Source organism: Canis lupus, chromosome 3, assembly GCF_048164855.1.
Source record: "Canis lupus baileyi chromosome 3, mCanLup2.hap1, whole genome shotgun sequence".
Classification (NCBI taxonomy): domain Eukaryota; kingdom Metazoa; phylum Chordata; class Mammalia; order Carnivora; family Canidae; genus Canis; species Canis lupus.
Genome location: NC_132840.1, coordinates 83,103,759 through 83,125,684, shown reverse-complemented (window position 1 = coordinate 83,125,684; position 21,926 = coordinate 83,103,759). Strand labels below are relative to the sequence as shown.

Sequence of the window (21,926 nt, the reverse complement as noted above, 5' to 3'; positions counted from 1 at the left end):
AGAATAGGATCTTAAACACTGTAAAACATGCCTCCCACGTGTGCTTAAGGAAGCACATCTGCCTTCCTTATAAAGTCCTGGGTAGGTGGTATATTTTATGAATTTCATAAAATGGATGAAAGAATGGCATAAGTTCCCAAAATGTTGCAAGAAGCTGAAAATTTCTGTCTAGCCATTAACATCATTAACACCTATGCTCAATGAACTGAAAAAACAAATGATTAGTATTACATAGGCCCATGCGTGGGTTTTCCTTGACATTTGTCACCTACTGGTTCTATGAGATCAGAATATCTTGTAATAATATCCACTTACAGTGTTATTACAGAGTAAGATCACAAAATAATTCAAAAGTCAGGGTTGTGCAAAGATGGCCAAGATTCTGCATCACTGTTAATCATGGGTCCTTATTGGAAAATTAGAAAAGAGGGCGGCCCTGGTAGCTCAGCTGTTTAGCGCCGCCTTCAGCCCAGGGTGTGATCCTGGGGACTGCGGATTGAGTCCCACGTCGGGCTCCCTGCATGGAGCCTACTTCTCCCTCTGCCTGTGTCTCTGCCTTTATCTCTCTCTGTGTCTCTCGTGAACAAATAAATAAAATCTTAAAAAAAAAAAAGGAAAATTAGAAAAGATAGTTGTCAAATGCTTGAAGAAATGGATGAAAATCACTGCCTGTGCAGTCAAAGCAAGAGACCCTTCTCCTTCCCTGTGTCTGTTTTGGTGGCGGTGGTGGGGGATTGCTGTGATCAGTAGTTGGTTCTATTCTGTTATCTTCTATGGATGATCCCTACTCACGTGGTTATATGATAAGAAGTTATTGTGCTGTTCGGGCTGGAGTATAGAGATTTTCCTGTTAATATGCTTCCTTGTTTTTTCCTTGTCACAGAGGCAGGGGCCTATCAACTCCTATGAAGATCCTCGAATGGCCTGTGGTTTCCAGTCCAATTATCACCCGCAAAGAGCTTACTACCCCTTCTGGGATGAGATGGCCACTCAGGAAGTTCCCACAGGTCTGGAACACTGTGGCTCAGGTAGGAACGTGAACAGAGGCTCGGGATACAGAGAAAGTTGAAGGACAGTGGTGGTGTGATGTGGGCTGCATTCTCTGCAGCAGCAACAGCTGCCACGGCTTATGTGGGGACAAGATGCTATTGTTCTCTAACGGAAAGTCCCAGGACTTCTCCATAATTCTGAGTTACTTTATTCTCCAACGACAGGAAGATGGAACTCTAGGAATGAGCCCAAGAGAGGTTGCTTCAGGTCTCCATTCTGTAAATAGTTCTGGCCACCATGCATTTCCTGAAACTTGCCCATTTCGGCCTGGTTGTTGACAAAGGGCCTAGAAGTTCTCCAGTCGGAGAGTATGAGCTGGATAAACAGCCTTCTTACAAAATGGAATTTCTGTATTCATCTTTTTCTCCCCATTGTCTTCAACCTCTTGGCCTGTGCCCACTTGCATCTGGCTCCTTTTCCTCCGCCCCCTCCCTCTCCCCAGCTCTCCCTCAGGGACCTCCTTCTTCTCCCAGCATTCCCTACTCTCCTTGACCTACTGGTCACCCTGCTGCCCCCTGGTGAACAGGAATCGAACTCCTCCAGAGAACTCCCCTGTGGGTCCCATTTCCCAAAGACCTGACAGCTTGAGAATCCTTACCCCTGTTCTGTTTTGCAGAAGTCACCGTGTATCTCACAAATTCTATTAGTCCATGTTTATCTGCACGCGCTTTTTGTTACTTTATTTTTTAATGCAAAATGTAAAGCTTGATGTGGGGATTCTGAAGTGATGGATTAGGGTATTAAGTTTAATTTATCCTGAGACCAGATTATATATTCAAGTACCAAAAAGCCAGTTCAAATCTGGATTTTTCTCCCAGGATGAATTCTTAGCCTAAGGAATCTCATTACTCGCGTATGTTGAAGATATGTAATTCTGAGGCATGCCATAGGGAGGAAGCCATTGGGAACTCACTTAGATAAATAAAAGTTTTTTGTCCAATGTTTCTTTACTCCACATAACAGTATGATAGACTACTTTTATAACAGCAGAGACAGAAAATTAATGTTTGTTTGTTGCCCCTGCTTTAGTTTTGACCAGAAATAAAGAGGCGCAAAGCAAGGTGCTGTAGCACTTGGTGGGTCCTGGGGGGAAGACATGAGAGTCGGTTTCTAGTTGTCTGGTTCTCTAGAGCAGAATGGAATAAATCCCTGTGTTCCATAGTCTCTTGATTCAATAGTCATTGATGTTTCTGATACTCTCTGGCACCGCTCTTGGATTTCAGACTTGGTACATTATTGTCACTTTCTGCTTGGTTCTTCCAAGCATAAATACAAATGTCTCAACCATCTGTTTAAATAGGAGACAGGGAGGATTTTGCGTCTGTTTGCAGGTTAGATTTAAGGACCCCAAATTTAAAGAGATTAAAAAAGTCATCCTTTACAAACCATTCTAAACAAATAGTTTTTTTTTTTTTCGAGCAAAAGGTCAAAATGGTTGTGCTTACACTAGTATAATTCTTGAGTCCTATCAATGACACCAGGCCTAAGTCTTGTATCTTCCAGTGCAACTCAAGTTAAAGCTATTTTGCCTTAATGCTTTCTTCTCTGGACGGTACTTCTGTTTGCTGCAAGTCACGTCTTGTTAATAGGGGAGGTTTTCCACGCTGGTCCATAGCCTCAAGATCAGAATGTTCTTTCTTCATAGCTAAAAGATATGGTTCTTCTCTTTTATTTTCAGCTGAGAAGTACATAAATTCCCAAGTGAAGATGATTTTTCATTCTCTTCCTTGTCAAGGTTCTCAAAGGCAGAAAAATTTTATTTCAGGGCCAATGACACCATGTCTGTGATGCATGTGAAGAATCTCTTGGGATGAAGCTGCTTTGAAATGCGAGGATTCATAGCAGGATAATATAGTCTTTTCCCACAGTTGACTTCATTGTTGCAAGGAGAAGGAAGCCAGGGTCACTAGGCTAGTGGCTTTTGAGTAGGATGGGAAGATGGGTGCATAGAATAACCGGTCCTAAAATGACCTGGTTGTTGTCAACCGCAGCTCAGAAAGGCTAGAAAACCTCCACGGGGAGCGGTGCCTTGGTGGCACATGTGAGGTCTGTAGTTCCTCTGCCCTAGGCTCCCTCTGATGGAAATATCTGGCAAGAACCCTGAGCTTTTCCAGCCCCTCCTTTGCCTTTTGAGCTGTCCAGACGAAATAGTTGCAACGATTATTTCTGGGCTGTGGTCCAGCCCTCCTCAGTGATGGGTGTCCTTTGGAAGGAGATTTGGGGTTATAGAGAAGGGAGATGAAGACATGGACCAACCAATGATTTCTCCAGCTGCAGCACATTTCCTTGGAGATGTGTTGAGTAAGAAGAAAGAGAGAAAAAAATACGCTACATTTTTTTTCATCTTCTTTTATCCTATTTATAACTTCAGTTTCCTTCCCGTCCTCCGTCTCATGGCCACTCCCCACCCCCGCTCTCATCTCACGTTTTGTGCTCTCAGAAGGAATGAATGAACTTCTTTTCCAAGGACTCCACATCTGTCAGTGACTGGAATACCCCGCAGGAGGGGCCATCGAGGAACATCAGGCCCCTTCCCAAGAATGTGGCTCCTATTCATGAAGGGGCAGAGGCTGAGGAAGAGGGGGGTGGTGGTGAGGGAGAGAGAAGACAGGGAATGGAGCTGAGAGGAAATGTGACTGAAAGAGAGCCTACCAGGTGAGCGGGAGAGAATGCTCAGTAAGCAAGACAGTCAAGAATGGGTTGGACAGAACAGATGGTAAGAAAGGTGCCCAGGAAGACAGTGAAGCGTGGAAATGGAAAGAAAATACAGGTATGGGTAGGCAGGTGGAGCAGGATGGGAGGAGAACATGAAAGCTGAATGGGAAGGCAAGAGAAGGGGGTCCCAGAAAAAGACAAGGCCAGAAGGGGAGGGGAAGATGATATGAGAGAGAGAGACAGAGAGAGACAGAGAGAGACAGAGAGAGACAGAACACCAAAAAAAAAAAAAAAACCCAGATGAATCTGAGGACATTAACTATACGGCTAAAAAGGGAAGCCACATTTGCATGCAATTGCCTGCGCAGCTGTACATTTCTTCATGACAATCTCGTAGTCATCATTTTCTTTTATTTCTCCTCCTCCCGTCCGCCCATTCCCCCCCACCCCCCCTCAACCTGGAGCCATTAGCAAGAGCCAATGGGGACGGGGAGCTGGTGTGCTGCATGAATGAATGGCCCTTTCTGTCTCCGCTCCTCGTCATCCCTCTGTCAGGGAGCCTTGTGAATCAATGAGCCCCTTACACAAGACACGGCTGAAATGTCTGTTACTGTTTATAGTCTGACTGGAGTGGAGCCCACTGACCCTGCCTCCTCCCTGTTCCCGTGTCCACTCTTCTGTCCCCAACATCGGCCCTTGCGCTGCATCATCTTAGCAAGGATCACTTTACTCCTTGTGTCTAAGAACTCATTGACATTTCACTGCCATTAACTGTCGGGACGACTTCTGAACCACAGTCCAGTTGAGAAGGGACAGGGTAGATGGCAAACCATTCTTGGATGGAGCCAGTGAGCTCAGAGCGGTGCCCAGTCCCCGCTGGAGTCCTGCAATGCCTGCTTTCCACTGGGATCTAGAAAACCGACACCAGAGACCCAACTGGGCACGCGGGCCGCACGACCACAGCCCATACCCCCAGTCGACAGCTGTCCATATTTAATTTTAATATTATGAATGACAACAGCGTGTATCAGAAAAATCTGAGGCTTACTGAGCACCCTTCCAGTTTGTCAAATAACTTGACAAACTATCAAGCTATTTTTCATTTCATGAGTGGATTTGTCTTGAATCAGCCACACTTGTGGCTATAAGGTGAAATAGTTGCTTGGAGCTGGAAAGCAGTTTGTAGCTGCAGAAGACAGTATCTCCAACTTATCCCTAATGGGAATGAACCCATGGTCTTGTTATGTGGTCCTTGATTTCAGAAGCAAGACATTACTTCTTCTTGTACAATGCAGTTTGGTATGTTTTTGGTCATCGGACATAGGAAAAACCTCATGCACCCCCATTTACAGCCTACTTTCCACTTCTCATTCCTCAGGAGAGAGGACGTATATATAGTATATTGGTAAAGAATCCAGATTCTGGAACCAGATTGCTTGGGTTTGCACATCAACTCTTGCTAACTGAGTGACCTTACGCAACTTACTGTATCTCTGTACTCTCGTTTCCTCACATACACCAGTGGTTCTCAAAGTGTGTCAGAATCACCTGGACGGCTTGCTAAAACACAGGGTGTCGGGTTCTATCCCCAGGGTTTCTGATTCAGTGTGTCGAGGGTAAGATCAAGAATTTGCATTTTTCACAAGGTCTTAGGTGCTGCTGCTGGTGCTGCTACTGCTGGTCCAGAGACCACGCTTTGAAAACCACTAAGTTAATATATGTAAAGCTTGAAGCAGCGCTGTCACTCAGCAAGCACCATATGAATGTTTGCTATCATCACTTATCACCCCGAAACGCCTGAGCGGCCAGAAATATCTGCGTATCATTGAGTCATAAAGTGACCCACTGATTGGTTGAACACTTTTGGTGGTCAGTGCTACATACTGGAAATAGAGGAGATGTCTGGAGAAGGGGAAGACTCGCTCCTTGTCTCTAAGCGACTCTGTTCAAGTGTGTACGGGGGGTGGGGGGGTACACTTACATGAGGGAGAAATTGCTCCCATGTGAAATATGACGCTTATTCATAAGATAATATTTGGCAGTGTGAGTGTATGGCTTTGGATCTTGCTACTTAATATTTCTAAAATAAATTTACTAGTAAAATGGTAGAACAAAAGAATGTCTTTCTCAAATAAACTCTGGAAGTTCCAGTGGGAGATGTACTGGGAGCCCGGGTTTCTGGTCTCTCTTGGGGCTTTCTCAGACGGCCAGGCGGCTGGGAGAGATCAAGCCTGGCCCCGTGTTTGGAAAGGGCTATTGACAACCAGGTGGGAAGTTTCAACAGGAGAAGCAGATGCCTCCGTTTGGCTTTTAAGCGTTGAGAACGTTGACAGAATGCCAGGCAGACTTGTTGAATGGAGATTCACCTTGCTCTGAAATGTTTATTCTCATAGCAGTCTTGGCCTTTCAACTGACCATCTCAGATGGCCTTGTGGTTTTAAAGAACAGTATTTTCAACTCTATCTGCTACACATATCTGTTCTTTGCTCATTTGGGCTGCTTTCCTTCTCTGGAGGACCTGTTTCAGTTTCTTTGTTCTTCAAAAACAGCTCTGATCCTGTGTGTGCATGTGTGTGTGTGTGTGTGTGTGTGTCTGTGTGCGTGTGTTTGTTTCTGGGATGCTGTAACATGGGTCATTCCTCTCGGGGAAAATTTTAACCTTCTCAGGTGTTAACTTTATCATTGTGGCCTTGGGGAAGGAGGAAGGTAGTCTCATGGCCTTTCACTGAAGGCTGTGGTTGGGGCCTAGCAGCCCTGGCAAGTCACTTCCATGGGATGGGATGGGGCTGGGGGAAGCTTGATGTAAGAATCTCCTCCCCCCACTCGCATGGCATCTCTGAGGTTGCCAGGAGGTGAGAGCCATGGCGCGCATTAAGAAGAGAATCTATATGCACAAAAGCTACCCTCCATCGTTGCTATATTATTTCCTTCTTGTGATGAGATTTCTGTGAATGCCTGACCTCGTTCTCCGTTAAGTGAAGGATACGACTCCAACTATGGACTGAATATGTTCTGATTTACCTATGTCACGTCACCTCCTCTTTTCTACTCCCACCTCCCGAGCCCTTGGCAACTTTTTGGTCTGTGCTATCTCATATGCACATTACAAGAACTTATTGGCATAGATTTTTGAGTATGAGCTGAAGGATGCCGAGTCCAGGCTAAGGGTTTAGCAGTGGTGTGATGGAAAAGAGCAAGAACATGCCTGGAATCTCGTTCCTTCACCTTTAACAGGTGGGATACTTGCACTGATTGCAAAGAGGTCTTGTGCCCATTAAATGGGGTATATACTTAAAAGGTCATGGCCTACAATAGGCAATCAATAAATGCTGCCTCCCTTCTTTCTCCCTTCAGCATGATTTGAGTGTGCATTTAAGTGAGCCAAAGAAACTAGACATCCCACCTTTATCCAGTGAATCTTGCCCACTCATCAGGCCGGAGGCTAATTTTCTGACACCTCCCAACTTTCTCCTTCATGTGTCTCCTTTTGCCAGTGAAGGGAGCCCGGAGCCTGGGGCAGGGCCAAGAGAAGGAAGACAAGCTCTGCCCCCTTAGGGACAGGAGACTCCTGCCTCCCTAACAGCTCTGGGCAGTAAGGATTGGAAAGGTCTTCACACCCGTGAATCATCTCTGGGAAGGTGCTCGGGAAGGAAGGTCCCCTAGAGGGAGGAACCGTTAGTGGAGCTGCCGTTAGCACGCCGGCCTTCTGGTTGGCTGTCCTGCGATGCGTTGCTTCTCAAAAAAAAATCCTAGGATGCAACAGCGTTGCACTGACAATCCCAGGGGGCTGGAGACAGGGAAAAAAAACGTTCTCTGAACTTTTTCAAACCACATATATTTGGTCCGAGTTGGGAAAAGGTCCCCGGGGCACCGAGTTCTTCCTTGATTGGAGCAGTTTGACCCCTCTCCTGGAAGTCCTCGGGCGAGGGCTGGGCTGGGGCCGGTGGGTGGCGCGCCTGGCGTCGGCCCCGGCCCCTCTGCGCGCTGCGGGCCCTGCTCGCTCTGTGAATGGAGAGCTGGGGCTGGGTGAATGGGGTGGGAGCTGGAGGCCGGCAGGGAGGAGGGGGTGCGCGCGACCCTGCAGGGGTGCGGGGTGGGGGATGCGCAGAGACAGCCTGTTTTTCTCAGTGTCTGGCCGCCGAGAGCCTCTTACCCGCGCTCTCTCTCCAGATGTTCGCTGTGTTTATAGCTGCTGAAGCAGGAGACCCAGCTCCCTCATTAATAAGTTTCTTTCTTGCACCGCGGCCAGGGGTCTGAGCCCGGAGCCCGCAGCTGGAGGAGGCTCGGCGGGGGAGGGCCGCCCGCAGGGGGAGGCGTCTCGCTCCCTCCCCCCCGCCCCCAGCCTCCGCGTCCCTAACCCCTACCCCGCCTCCCTCCTCTGCAATCCTCCCAAAATACACGGGCGCACAAAAAGAAAAACACCAGCAGATTTTTTATTTCAGAGAGTAAACACTTGGGCCATGGGGGTCTGGAGGTTATGGGAAAAGAGGAAACCATCAGGCTAATCAGGCAGGCACACACTTCCCCTGCTGAAATAAAACAGAAATCATTGCTGCGCAGGGCTGGCGGGTTAACCCCGGCGCTGCCAGCGACGCCAGGGCGGGCGGAGGGGGGAGGGGGGAGGGGGGACAGGGGAGGGAGGGTGGGCGTCGGAGGACGAGGACCAGGGTTTTTAAATCCAGATCCAGGCCGGGAGCAGGGGGGAGAGGAGTGAGCTCTCCGAGGCCTGAAAGCCTTGCATTCAGCCTGCGGTAGCCCATGGGCCCCTCCCCGGGCTTTGCAGAGAGGCGGTCGGACCAGAAGAGATACTGCCCTGAGATGCAGTTTAGCAAGAGGTGGGCGGGAGTCCTAGGTAGGTCAGGGAGAGGGAGAGAGGGTGCACCTCGCGCTGCACCCCGCGCTGCACCCCGCGCTGCACCCTGCGCGGCACCCCGCGCGCCTGGATGGTTACTGTTCAGAAACCAGCAGCAGGGATAGTGGGGAGGGTCTGGCCTGGGTTTTCGCCCTGCACCTTCAGCTCTGCAACCCTGGCCACATCCCGAGCCCTCTCAGCCCTCATTTTTCTCATTTGTAATAGAATCCTGCTGACCTCCCCACCCCTCCCCGCCCCAGTTATGGTGGGGAGCAAAACTCCACATTGGATGTGGAAACTGCAAACATCAAAGCACGGCCCTCCATTCATAATTTCATAGATTGCTGTCAATTGATCAGGCTCCCCTCTCCCTCCCTCCTCCTCCCTCCCCTCCCCTTCCCTCCTCCGTCCTCCCTTCCTCACTCCCTCACTCCCTTCCTTTCTTCCTTCTTTCCTCCTTCCCTCCCTTCTTTCCTCCCTCCCTTCCTTCCTTCCTTCTTTCCTCCCTCCCTCCCTTCCTTATTAAATGCCTGGCTTCAGCTTCCACCTTCACTCACTCGCCCTGCTGCTGCCTGTCTGGAGAGCATAAATATCGCCTGGGCCAGAGGTCATAGGTCAAACATGAGACCTAATTGCACTGCGAGAGGAATTACCTTTTCACTGATGTACAGGGAAACCTTTGGCTCTTTCCGAGGTTGCTATTTTTAAAAGTAGGAGTGTGTTTTCCCCACTGGACACCCCAGTTTGATTCACTTACCACCTCCGAAAAAGAGGTGCGATTCTTTTGGACTTTCTTGCTGACAAAGGAAACAAACCTTTGGAACCTCTGTCCATCCTTGCAGGGGCATTAACCAAACCATACAACAGAGCTACCGGTTCTCAAGTTGTTTCATGTCTTTCCCCACGTCTCCTCAGACTTGGTGCACTGGGTGCTTGAGAAACGGAGAGGTCATACCAGTGATGAAGTAGCCACCGGAGCAGGGTTCTGGTCGCCTTTGCTGCTCTCTTGATTTCTTACCTGCTTCGTACATTTTGGTTAATCAACCCTGACCACTTTCCGCCCGGTCTCAGACCTGCAGATTCTCAGAGGAGCAGGGATGCTGGACCCGGATGAGTGTCAGAAATGCGTCATCCCTCCTCAATGGTGTGCGAGGAGTTTTTGAAAGGTCTGTAGCTTTCCTCTGGTTCTCAGAGTGGTCTGAGACCCTCAAGGAGTTAGGGACTCTTGCCCAAGAGGAAAGGTACTTTTGAACCCCCCGCCCCCCCCCCCCAGCATTTAAAAGCATGTTGTACATAGAGGGTATGTAAAGCCAATTTTGTTGAACTGGGTTGCATTCCGTGGTATGAGCTTCCTTCCTATCAATCCCTTCTCACCGCTCTGGCCAGTCCCAAGAGAGTGGATTTAAATCTGGAAGCCGATTCTATCCCATTGTGCCAGAGACACTGGGCATTGAAGCCTTGACTAAAGTCCAGCCACATCTCTCCTTTTTTTCTTTCCTCCTTTCAACATCTCCTTTTATTTGTTTTTATTATTATTTTTAAAGATTTGAGAGACACACAGAGAGAGGCAGAGACACAGGTAGAGAGAGAAGCAGGCTCCCTGTGGGGAACCCGATGTGGGACTCGATCCCAGGACCCCAGGATCACACCCTGAATGGAGGCAGACAGTCAACCACTGAGGCACCCACGCACCCCTCAACATCTTTCATATCCTGCTCCTTAGAACGAGCTTTCCGAATGTCCATGGAGGTTGTGGACCTGTGGCCTCTGTACTGTGAGGTGGAGGTGGGGAGGGGGAGAGCATTTTGGGGCGGGGGGGGGGCCCTCCAGAGCTTCAGGGGAGAGTCACACTGTGATCTGCGTTTTACAGACTTGCTGCTGGTCATAGACTTTCCCAACACGCTGTCCTCTGCAGGGAGGCAGAGGGGGGAGGGCAGGGGGTGGGGGAGAGAATGAGCTGCAGAAACACTGCCTCTGAAGCGGGTGGGGGTCCAGAGCTAACACCCCCCAACAATGTGTACAGAAACCACCAGGGCACGTACACTTCCAGATGCTGCGTACCCTCACCCGACTGCCTCCAACTCGGGGCGCTCTTCCGATCTCGGCCCCCATTTCTGATCTCTAACCTCTTGTGGAATCACTGACTGTTCTATCTGTCGTCACAAACCGGCTTAGTCAAGCGGAGACCATTTTCAGAAAGTCTCAAATCTAGGGGGAGAGATTACCCCACCCTGGGTCAGCTACTTTGAACTGCCCAGTGACGTCATAGCATTTCCTTCTTTGGTCAGGACAGTTGGACATTCTTAACTGAACAGGGCTTCGGGCTTACGTGACATTGATAAGTTGAATGTCGGGTTTTATAATGCAAGTGGCTGAAGCGTCTGTGGTCCTGTTCCTGGAGAGTTGAGGGAAGCCTGGAAAGAACAGAAAACTTGTCCTGCCTACTTCAGCCATACGTGAGAAATTCAGGCATTTTATCGGTACTTTGTGCCATGAAAATCTGAGTTCAAAGTTCCTAAATAACAAAACCAACCTATCATGATGCCAAGTTTGATTGACTCTTAGTAGTTCTTTTTGTCCCCCTCTAACATAATTCAGATCCCTCAGAATGTCCAGTTAGATATTGGACCTATCTGTATTTCTGTTGCTTCTCTCCTGATTAATAAAAACATGTAAGAGTGTAGAGTAAAAATAGTTTGTATGACATTCTTGTTCAATTTTAAATAATCTTACTGTAGGAAGTCCCAAGAGAAGGCCTGCCTTCTTTCTAGAACAGCTAGAGAGGATGAGTAATTGCCATTCATTAAATACTTTCTATATGCGAAGAATCACACACGTGTGGTGATTTCACTCTTCAAACAATCGTCTGAGGGTGATACGATGACCCATTTTACAGATGCCAGATGGGATGAATGAGGCTCAGAGGGTAAACTGACTTCCCAAAGAAGTCCATAACTCTGGGAGATGAGGAGACGGTCAGTGAAACTGGGATCCTACTCCAAAGCCCATGCTCTGACCCTGATGGAACCTTGGCCTGCCCCCAAAGTGTTCTTTTAGGTTCTTGTTGTTGCCTCGCCCCTAGTGGCTAATGTCTGCCCTAGACGGGTAGGAGAATACAAGCTCATTGTCCCACCAACCAGAGACCCATGAAAATCTTGGAGGCCGAATGGAGAGGATGAGCCCATGTAGTCTGTCTTTTGGGACCTTCTCTCTGGTTCCTCTGGGTCTGACAGTGGGCACGAGGGAGCTGGGCCATCTGCAGCGCCCCTTGGGAGAATGGGATTTCCTTGGCTAGGCTTTCACTTCGGATCTGTCACCTTAGCATCACGGTCCCCTTTGCTGCCTCTCTCCTTTGCCACCAACCAGTTTTGGGGGCAGACAGAGTCGCTGAGCAAGAGTAGACCCTAAGAAGTTTGTGAAAGCTTATACCCTTGAAGCTCTCCGCAGTGTACACAGCACGTGCTAAAGTTAACACAGACTCCTCAGACCTCTGAATAGAGGGACTAATTGTGGGGAAGCTGCTTTTCAGCACACAGGATGGGCTGTTCTCTGTGGGTTTTACTATCAAAAGGCTTTTAAAAGTGCAGTGTAGCCATTGTTGAATATTTCACAATGAATTAAATACCATTTTTCTTCTCGCAGCTGTTCCGTGTGAGTGAGCGTAGAGTGCTTTTTTTTTTTCTTCCCTCTTCTTCTTCTTTTTTTTTTCCCTTGGCAGAAGACGTCTGCTGTATAAACCTAAGCGCTGCGGTAATGAGATTATTTGTGTGTGAATTCTTTAGGAAAAGCATTTCTTTATTTTAAACTCAATGTGATTCGGGCCTGCTGCTCTGGAGATGGGAGACAGGGAGCCTTGGAAAAGAATGGAATTGAAATGTCTCTGAGCGGAATTGGGAGCAGCCGGGGGTGGGGGGGGGCACGGGGATGGGGCTTCTGGCCTCCCTGCATGTATCCACAATCCCCGACAATCCCCTGGGGGGCGGCCTGCCTCTCCCAGCCCTACTGACTGGGCTGCGGAGGAGGAAATTCCATATATATATTTTTCTTTTTTTTTCTTTTTTTTTTTAGTAAACAATCACTATTCCATCTGCCCTTTCAAAGTTTCTTCCTGAACTCCCAAGTTTTTTATTTTTTTATTTAATTTTTTGAAATCCCAAGTTTTTATATATTTTTTTAAAGATTTATTTATTTATTCATTCAAAGACAGCGAAGAGAGAGGCAGAGGGAGAAGCAGGCTCCATGCAGGAAGCCCGATGTGGGACTCGATCCTGGATCTCCAGGATCACACCCCGGGCTGCAGGCGGCGCTAAACTGCTGCGCCACCGGGGATGCCCGAAATCCCAAGTTTTAATGGAATTGAAGGGACATTTGTTTTGCTCTCTCCTGTTTTTATATCACAGAGCAGTTGAGAACTTTCAAGTATGAAATACACAAGGAAATACACAAGCTTTCCTCTCACACTTAAGGTGATTTCCACAAATTAGGACGTAGTCAACCTTACTGGTGCCATCAAGTGCTCTACCGAGCGTCCCCTTGTCTTGCCTTGCTTGACTTCGTTTTTCCTCTTCCAATTTTTCATTGCCTTTCATAGCCATCAAGCGTCAGGTAAGCAGTGAGTTGGAACTAAGTATAAAATCAATGAAGATTAAAGACTATGCAGACGTAACTCTTCATAAAGGATCATCAGGGAGTTACCAGCTGTTCTTTAGATCCAGTGAAGATGAAGGGGGGGAAAATGGGGAAAAAATGGGGAAAAGAGGTTTAGATTAGCTATGGTGAAATTTAACTCTGAAATCCATTATTAAAGGAGTTTGTGAATTGCCTATCCCCTGGAATATATTTCAGGATATTTCAGAAGTAGGTTAAGTAATTTTTTATTATCCTTCTGCTCTTATCACATGAGATAAAGATTCCAAAACCTTTTAAGGGAACTTCAAGGGAATGTTTCAGGAATCTATCAAGTGGGAAAGAGCAGGTCACATATGAAAAGAAAGCTATTGATTTCGAGAATAATCTTTTAGTTCTGCTTCAGTGAGTGAAGCAAAAAAAAGGGGGACTTGGCTAGGCATGTGTTATGAGAACTCAACCAATAAGATTGGGGGCAGAGGACAGAAGGTTTGAAATGTCATTCTGCATCTTTCCCATTGTTATTGATCACCTACTCTTTTCACTTCCCATATTTCCCGATATCTGTGGCAGGTGGGCAGGTGGAAATTAATCATTCTCCCCTCCCTTTACCCGAAGTGAAAGACCTGCTTCCTTTAAAGAAAGAAAATTTAAAGAAAATTTGTAAATTAAAGAATACCTAAGGGGAAAGGGCACTATCAGTTTCATCAGTTAATGGTTAATGTTAAAGTCTATTCTATGAATATTTTCCTGTGAATATTTCACCTGGTTTGTCACACAGTTATCTCAGTTACACTTGAGCTCATCACTTTCTCTCCTGCATCTGTAACGTAACCTATACCCTCAATCCTGTCTCAACGGAAGTCAAGCAATCTACCCATCACCAGCCTAGAAAACTAGTAGTTAGTATTGACTTCCTCCTTTCTGCCTTGTGTTGTTTGAGGCTCTTTTTGTCTGCAAGTGGCAGAAATCTGGCTCAATTAACTTAAATTGAGGAGGAAATTCCTTGACTTACAAAGCTGAGAAGTACAGAAGAGCCAGTTTGGGGAACCCTAGGATATAAAAAATCTTGTCAAGTCCCTTGCCTTCCTCTTCCTGTGTCTCTTTCTTCCTCTCTTCTTTTTCTTCCTCCTCCTTTCTCTTTAGCTTCTTGTCTTTTTGTCTTTCCTAGAAGAGAAATGGGAGGGGTCAAATAGGAAGAAGAGGGGAAAACTCTAGGAATGCAAAAGCAGCAGGTGATCACCATATCCTCTTATTAAGTTGGGCACAAGTCCTGTCAATCTTATCTTCTAAATACCTCTCAAATTTATAAGGAATCTTCTTCTTGCTTCCTTCTCCTCCTTCCCCTCGTCCTTCCCCTCATCCTCCTCCTCGTCCTCCTCCTCCTCCCCCTCTTCCCCCCCTCCTCCTTCTCCTCCTCCTCCTCCTTCTTCTTCTTCTTTTGTCAATCTCTTAGTTTAGGCCCCAATTGCATTCCCCCAATACTGGTGAGTACCTGAATTGTAGAGATTATCTCCCTGGGTTGCAATCACTGGTTTTTGTCTTTGCTGCTCACCTATGTGCACCTCAAGGGTAGGGCTTTGTTCTAGTCCTCTTCCTAGGACCAGGCAGAGTGTCTGAATTGTCATAGGTGGTTAAGATCTGTTGGATAAATAAGATAGGGTTATGAGCTTCATCTGTCAGGACGACTGTGATAACTACCCAGGATTTCAGAAGTTATTACATTAAAACAAAACAAACAAATAAAACTCCCAAACCCTTCAGAAGAAAATCCAAAGATTGTTCCAGAAGGCTCTTTGTATTCGGTTTCTCTCCCTCTCAGCCAAGGGAATTTACCATTTATTTTCACATTTCCAATACTTAGCCCAATACTTGCCACAGAACAGAGGATGTGATTAAATATCTGTATCCTGGTTATCCAAACTCGTCATAGCTACTGGTGGGGTTATTGGTGTCTTGGTCCTCAACTAGACCAGAGATAATTCAACATTTCTGACTGGTTTAGGGTCTTGTTTATGTGAAAGCACTTAATCAATCTGTCATCCATCAACACATATTTATTGAGCCCTTATTCTGCATGAGGGATTGTGCACACAACATAAGGTGGCGCATTTGTTCTCAAGGTGCATCAACCCAAGCTTGATGTGAGGCTGAGACAGACACAAGCACACTGGGCAGTCAGGTGAGCACCAGGAGAGTGGGAATTATAAGAATATTCCTGTTGCACACTAGAAAAGGGAGAGACCAAGGCGACCTGGTTCCCCCTCTGGCCTCTTTACAAATTACGCAAAGTGAAGATACAGAGTGTCTGCGTGAGGAGCATTCATTTGTCCAAACTTGGTCAGCCGTATGAGGATAGGGAGTCTGATTTGAAAAGGGGTTGTTTTACTGATGTTTAGAATAGTGGTCACTCCTGCTCTGTTTTATGTATCCTAGTTTCACTGTTATTCTTTCCTTCTTTACCCTGTGTTGATTTGCACCTCCCTGGCCCTAATCTGGCCCCTCCTGGGCCTTCCTGACTGCCTTCAGAGATGAGTTCAGACTCTGCTCAGGCCTCCCAACCTGAATGAAATGTTCCATTCGTTAGGTCTGCTGCTCCTCACTTCATTAGTGTTCCTGATGTTTATAAAGCCAGGAGATAATATTTTTAGGTTCCATTTGGAGTTTCCCCGGGCAGCCTCTCTCTGAGCCACTTAGGAAGTTTAGAAAAGAAGGTCATGGAAATGTTAGATGTTTTTCCACTGAACTTTGGTTAAGCAAATGGTCTTGAGATGATGTTCATAGACTCCAGTGGGCAGGCTTTACTGGATGATAGGAAATTCTTTTTCTCCCTTTTATTTGTCTTGACTGCACCTCTGGAAAAGCAGAGGTTTTTTTTTTTTTTTTTTAATTTTGTTTTGTTTTTAAGACAGTTTTGAGATGAACTTTATTGAGATATAATTCACATACTAGAGAATGCACCCATTTAAAGTGTACAATTTAAGAGTTTTACATATATTCACAATATTGTGCAAACACCACCATAATTCAATTCTAGAGTGTTTTTGTTTCTCTTAAAGGAAATCCCATATTAGTAGTCAGTCCTGGTCTCTCCATCACTCCCACCTCTATGTCTTAGTAACTCCCTGTCTATTTTTTATCTATGAACTTGCCCATTCTGGCCTTCTCTTGTTGATGCGGTTTTACAACTTGTGGCCAACTTTTTGGGACTATTTTCAAGGATTATCCATGTTGTACAATCTATTAGTACTTCATTATTTTTCATCACCAAATAATATTCCGTTATATGGGAACATTACATTTTATCATCTAATGGACATTTGTTTTTTTTTTAAATTAATTTATTTATTTATGATAGTCACAGAGAGAAAGAGAGTGAGAGGCAGAGACACAGGCAGAGGGAGAAGCAGGCTCCATGCACCGGGAGCCCGACGTGGGATTCGATCCCGGGTCTCCAGGATCACGCCCTGGGCCAAAGGCAGGCGCCAAACCGCTGCGCCACTCAGGGATCCCCATCTAATGGACATTTGAGTTGTATTCACTGCATGTCTGTTATAAATAATGCTGCTATGAACATTCACGTATATGCTTTTGTGTGAACCTATGTTTTAATTTCACTTGGGTTTATACGTAGGCATGTAGCCAGGTTATATGGAAACTGTTATAGAACTAACAAACTGTTTTCCAAAGTGGCAGCACCATTTTACATTTCTGGCAGCAAAGTTTCCAAGGTATTAATTTCCACATATCCTCACTACTATGTGTTTTGTCTTTCTGATGGGTTTCATAGTGAATGTGAAATAGTATTTCATTCTGGTTCTGATTTGATTTTTCTTAATGACTAATGATCTTGAGCATTTTTTCACCTGCTTATTGGCCATTTGTACTTGGGGGAATGTCCATTTAAATCTTTCCCCATATTTTTAAATTGGGTTTTCTTTTTACTAATGAATTATAAGAGTTCTTTATATAGTCTGAATATAACTTCCTTATCAGATATATACTTTACAAATATTTTATCCCTTAATATACGGGTTATCTTTTTACTTTTTTGATGTTTTTGGTTTGCACCAATGTTTTTAGTTATGGTAGCCTGATTTATCTATTTATTCTTTTGTTTCTCATGCTTTTGGTGTCATAGCTAAGAAGTCATTGACTAACCCAGGTTATGAAGAAATACCCTTATAATTAATTTCTTGTTGAGAGTTGTATAGCTTTAGTTATTACATTTAGGTCTGTGATCCACTTTGAGTTAATTTTTGTGCATAGTGTGCAGTAAGGGGACCCATTTCTTTCTTTTGTGTATGTATAGCTTGCTGCCCCAGCACTATCTGTTAGAAGATTTTTCTTATCCTGGGGCGGTAGGCTGGCTCAGTTAGTAGAACATGCAACTCTTGATCTAGGGGTCAGGAGTTCAAGCCCCACATGGGGCATAGAGTTTACTTACATAAGTAAGTAAAGATTTTTCTTATCCTGTTGTCTTGGCACTCTTGTAAACAGATGTTTTTAAATACATAGGCCACCTATGTATTTCTTAATCAAAGGCATAGATATTCATTTGTATTAAGTGGTTCTGCAACATTGCTCACTGTAATGAGTGTTTTTTGATGGATATTGAGTGAACTTAGTGAGTTGAGGATGCCTGAGTTCTAAGTCTGGTTTGGAATGCATATATATATATATATATATATATATATATATATATATATTATCAGCTTATTAGACAGAGAGAGAGAGAGAGAGAGAGAGAGTATTCACAAGTGGGCGGAGGAGCAGAGGGAGAGAAACAGACTCCCCTCTGAATAGGGAGCTTGATGTGGGACTCGATCCAGGAGGGTGGGATCATGACCTGAGCCGAAGGCAGACATTTAACCGAGTCACCCAGGCGTCCCTGGAATGTGATTTTAAAGATTTTGAACCTGAAAAGAAATTGCAATTTATTGTTTATTTTGAGCCAGATACTGTTAGATATTTTATATATATTGTCTTATTTAAATCTTACCAAAAAGTCCCATGAGTCCATGTTATGGAGGAGCAAGCTGAGCTTCATGTAGTTGAAGTAACTTGCCAAAAGTTGCACTGTGAGTAAGTTCTAGACTCCCCAATTTGAGCTCAGGTTAGCCTGACTCTGTAGCTTAGTATTAAACCCTGTGCTGGGCCTCGAGCAGGATCTATGAAATAATAGTTACCAGGAAAAGGCCTCAGAAAGCAGCCACTATGTGTGAAATTAGTGAAGAATGCAAAATCTAAAAATCTAGTTTTGCTAAGTGGTTATCAATTTCCTCATCTCTAAATGGGAACATAACACTTTTTCCTTACCTCTTGTATTACAATTAAACTAAAGCAAAAGAGTATTTGATTTTTAAGTCACTTCAGTGTGTTTCTTTTTGTCCTTCTTGGTGTACTGTTTTTAATCTTGGGGATGTTAAGAGGATTCATTAAAGCAAAGGATCAATCAGTCTCCAAGAATTTAACTCCAAAAAGAAAAAAAAGTCAGCAGACTTTTCTAAGCAAATTTTATTAATTCATTTTATGAATGAATTGTATAAATCCCATTTAATGCATGTTTGTTTCTCCAAGGCTTTAATATTGATATTCTTTTTTTTTTTTTTTTTTTTTACTTTTTTCTTTGATAGGTTTCAAAAAAAGTCACAGTTGTCTGGCAAATATCCTGAATCTATCGAGTTTGCCATAAATAATATTTTTAATATAATTAATATGTTCAATTTGGGCATCTTGAAGGAATAACCACTATGAATAAGGGAGGTAGAGCCACCTCTTATAGTAGAGATCTCAATAAATATTATATCTAAAATCAACCCTCGACTTCTGTTCCCATCTCTTTTCTCTCTCTCCCTTGTTTCAGATGCTCACTTGGCCTTTGGTGAAGAATGGGGATATGTGACTTTAGAACAATGGAACATTTTCCAGAATATTGTTTGTGCATTTGTAATGTACGTCCTGCTTGTCCTGAAGTCACCATTGGAACATGCTATTATAAAATCCCAATATACATATATAAATAGAAAGAAAGATAATTTAGAAATATGAGTTTTGTGACCAGCTGCTCTTACTTCTAATGCTTCCTAACATTTTCCTGCTGCAGCTGTGAGGGTGATGTGTAGCAGACATTGAGCATTCTGAGTGCAGGAGCTTACCCTATGTCAGTTTCCCTTGCCTCTTCATTCCCATGGGAAGGGAGCTGAGTCCTTCCTCCCCTTTCCCTTAATCCTGACCCTGATTTCATTCTTCCTCTGGTTCATCCTTGAGCTCAGCCAGATACATCACTTGGGACCTTACTCTATCCACCTCCCAATAACAGCTCCCCTTATTTCTATTTTGAGTGAAGATGGCTGGGAATTAATGCATCGATAATCCCTTCTCCACTGCACCATACCTTCCCTGCTTCTCACCCTCATCCTTTCTTGATGGGAAACAAGGATTCAGATGGTTTAAGGTACATAAGTGATAAAAGGTCTAATAAGATATCCAACAAATGAAGACAGAAGACTTGGTGGGCAAAAACCACATTTAAGGATCTCTGAGTGGTAGGTGAGAGAGGTGTGGGATATATGAATAAATGGCAAGAGTTGAGCAAACGTGTGTCATCAGTATTTTGCACAGCTCTCGTGGATAAGAATTGAGCAAAAACAATGGAGAGTCTCTCCACCCTGAACCGATACTGGCATGTTGAGGCCTGGGATGCATGCCCTCCTCCTAGATGTATCTTGGGGGTACTGGGACATGATGTTGATGGAAATGCTTTGTGACCTTTGAGGTCAGACAAGGGAAAAGTATTACTGTGCCTTCAATCAGAGGAAAGGAGCTGTGCTCATTCACATTCAGTTCTGAGTTTTGGCACATAAAGGATTTAAAAAGACTCAAACTCTATGAAGATGGCATGAAATGGATGTCATTTCCTGATTGCTCTTCTAGGGGATCCCATTTGCAGAGTTACGTGGCTAGTTTACTCTGAAATCACTGCTTAAAGAACCGGCTAACCGGGATGTATTGTCACCAACTACCAACACAGCTGCAATGTACCACCAATTCTGAGCTCTTCCTCCTCCTAAAGAGAGGGTTCTTCTGTGTCTTGATTTGTCTATTTTATGACTTTAAATATTGCTGAAAACCTCAGTTGGATTCAGAAAGCAGCCATGTCTATCCCACAAAAAGTATGCTATTTTCTAGGACCTTAATAATACCATGTTTACCCAAAGTACTTAATTCTTGTGCCCAATACCTCCATGACAGTACTCATATTTACAAAACATAGTTCTTATCTTATGTTCCTACTCTTTGCTTAAAGTGCATTGATTATATGCATCTGATATTTCTCTTTGATTAATATGGTGGCATTCACACTTACATTCATTTCCAATCATTCTTCCCTTGCTACCATATTTTCTATTTATCTTTGTTGTCATAGTTTATTTCTGCCAGGTAGTTTATTTGATCTGTCCTTGATAAATTAACAGGTGTGATTTTTACACGCTCAGTGCTCAATGGCTGCTTTGTATTCATAGCAAGCTGCGTTTTGAAGAGTCAGATCTATATAGAAATGCAGATCTATTTGTCTTCATTTATTGTCCTATTTTTATATATCTTAGAGGTCTTGGATGAGTCTTCTTTAAGGCAAGATCTGAAAAAAAAAAAAAAAAAAAAAAAAGGCAAGATCTGAGAATGGGGGCACATTGTGGTAAAGTCAAGTAATAAAGAGCTTATTGCCAGCCGGAATCTAATTTGATGGCTTTCAATCCATTATGGTCATTATAAAGTGGGCATTCCACTTTATGAAGTAGGAAGTTGGCCAGAACAAAGTGACTGCCGAATGAATGACAGTGTTTTCTCCCTTAGCTTCAGGTTGGAGGTTACAGACTCGTGCTGAAATGGTTATCTCTTGCTGCTGTAGGACCATTGACTCTTCCTCTGTGTCTGTCTTTATGCCTTGATTTCTCTCTCTGTATGAAGTTACCTTCAAATATTAGAAAAACATTGTTTTAAAAGTTGAGACTGTTTTAGGAAAATAATAAGGAAAGAACCAACCCAAAGTCATCATGCTTAGACGTGAATTCATAGACAAATCATCAGGTAATGAGTTTTGCTATGAGGTTTTATGTTTATTAACTTATTTATTATTTAAAAAATTCTTTAAAGTAAGCTTTATACCCAACATGGGGTTTGAACCCACAACCCCCAAGATCAAGAGTCTCACCATCCACCAACTGAGCCAGCCAGGTGCCCCATGCTTTATGTTTTAAAGAGAGTAATCATTCAGTGACTTTGGCTGCTCTTAAATGTTTGGGGATTTGGCAAAGTTCAAAATCTCTTTTGCCACATGCTTTATTTTTTTTCTTTTATTCTTTCCTGCTGATTTGGAGGCCCACGAGTATTTCATGGGATATTTAAATGGCATATGGGTTTACTTTATAATTTAGTCATCCACTCATCAGTATCGGACGTTCAAGAAGATTGGTGACTCTTCTTAAAAACACTTGGAAAGGAAACTTTATATGGTCCAGTGACTCAGTGAGCTAGAAACCTTAAAGACTAGAGTTGGTTTGAAAAGCTAAGCTCTAGAACTATTAAGCAGATTTAGAAAATGGCTGGCCTGATCTCTTTCCATTCTATTATTTTTAAAAAAATGTATCTAAGAAGTATGTGCATGTGTAAGCATGCGTATGAGATCAGACAATTACTTTTTTTTTAAAGATTTTATTTATTTATTCATGAGAGACACACA

The 21,926-nt window shown here is 44.3% G+C and overlaps 1 protein-coding gene across 5 annotated transcripts in view; it reads left to right on the top strand.

Annotated features, from left to right (window-relative positions):
* Positions 1 to 21,926, top strand: part of ETS1 (ETS proto-oncogene 1, transcription factor) — a 130,981-nt gene that overhangs the window by 29,436 nt on the left and 79,619 nt on the right. For all 5 annotated transcript variants that reach the window (XM_072822668.1, XM_072822671.1, XM_072822667.1 and 2 more), the window contains exon 3: positions 884 to 1,028. In XM_072822668.1, coding sequence (XP_072678769.1) covers positions 884 to 1,028 — 145 coding nt within the window. The remainder of the gene's footprint in view (positions 1 to 883; positions 1,029 to 21,926) is intronic.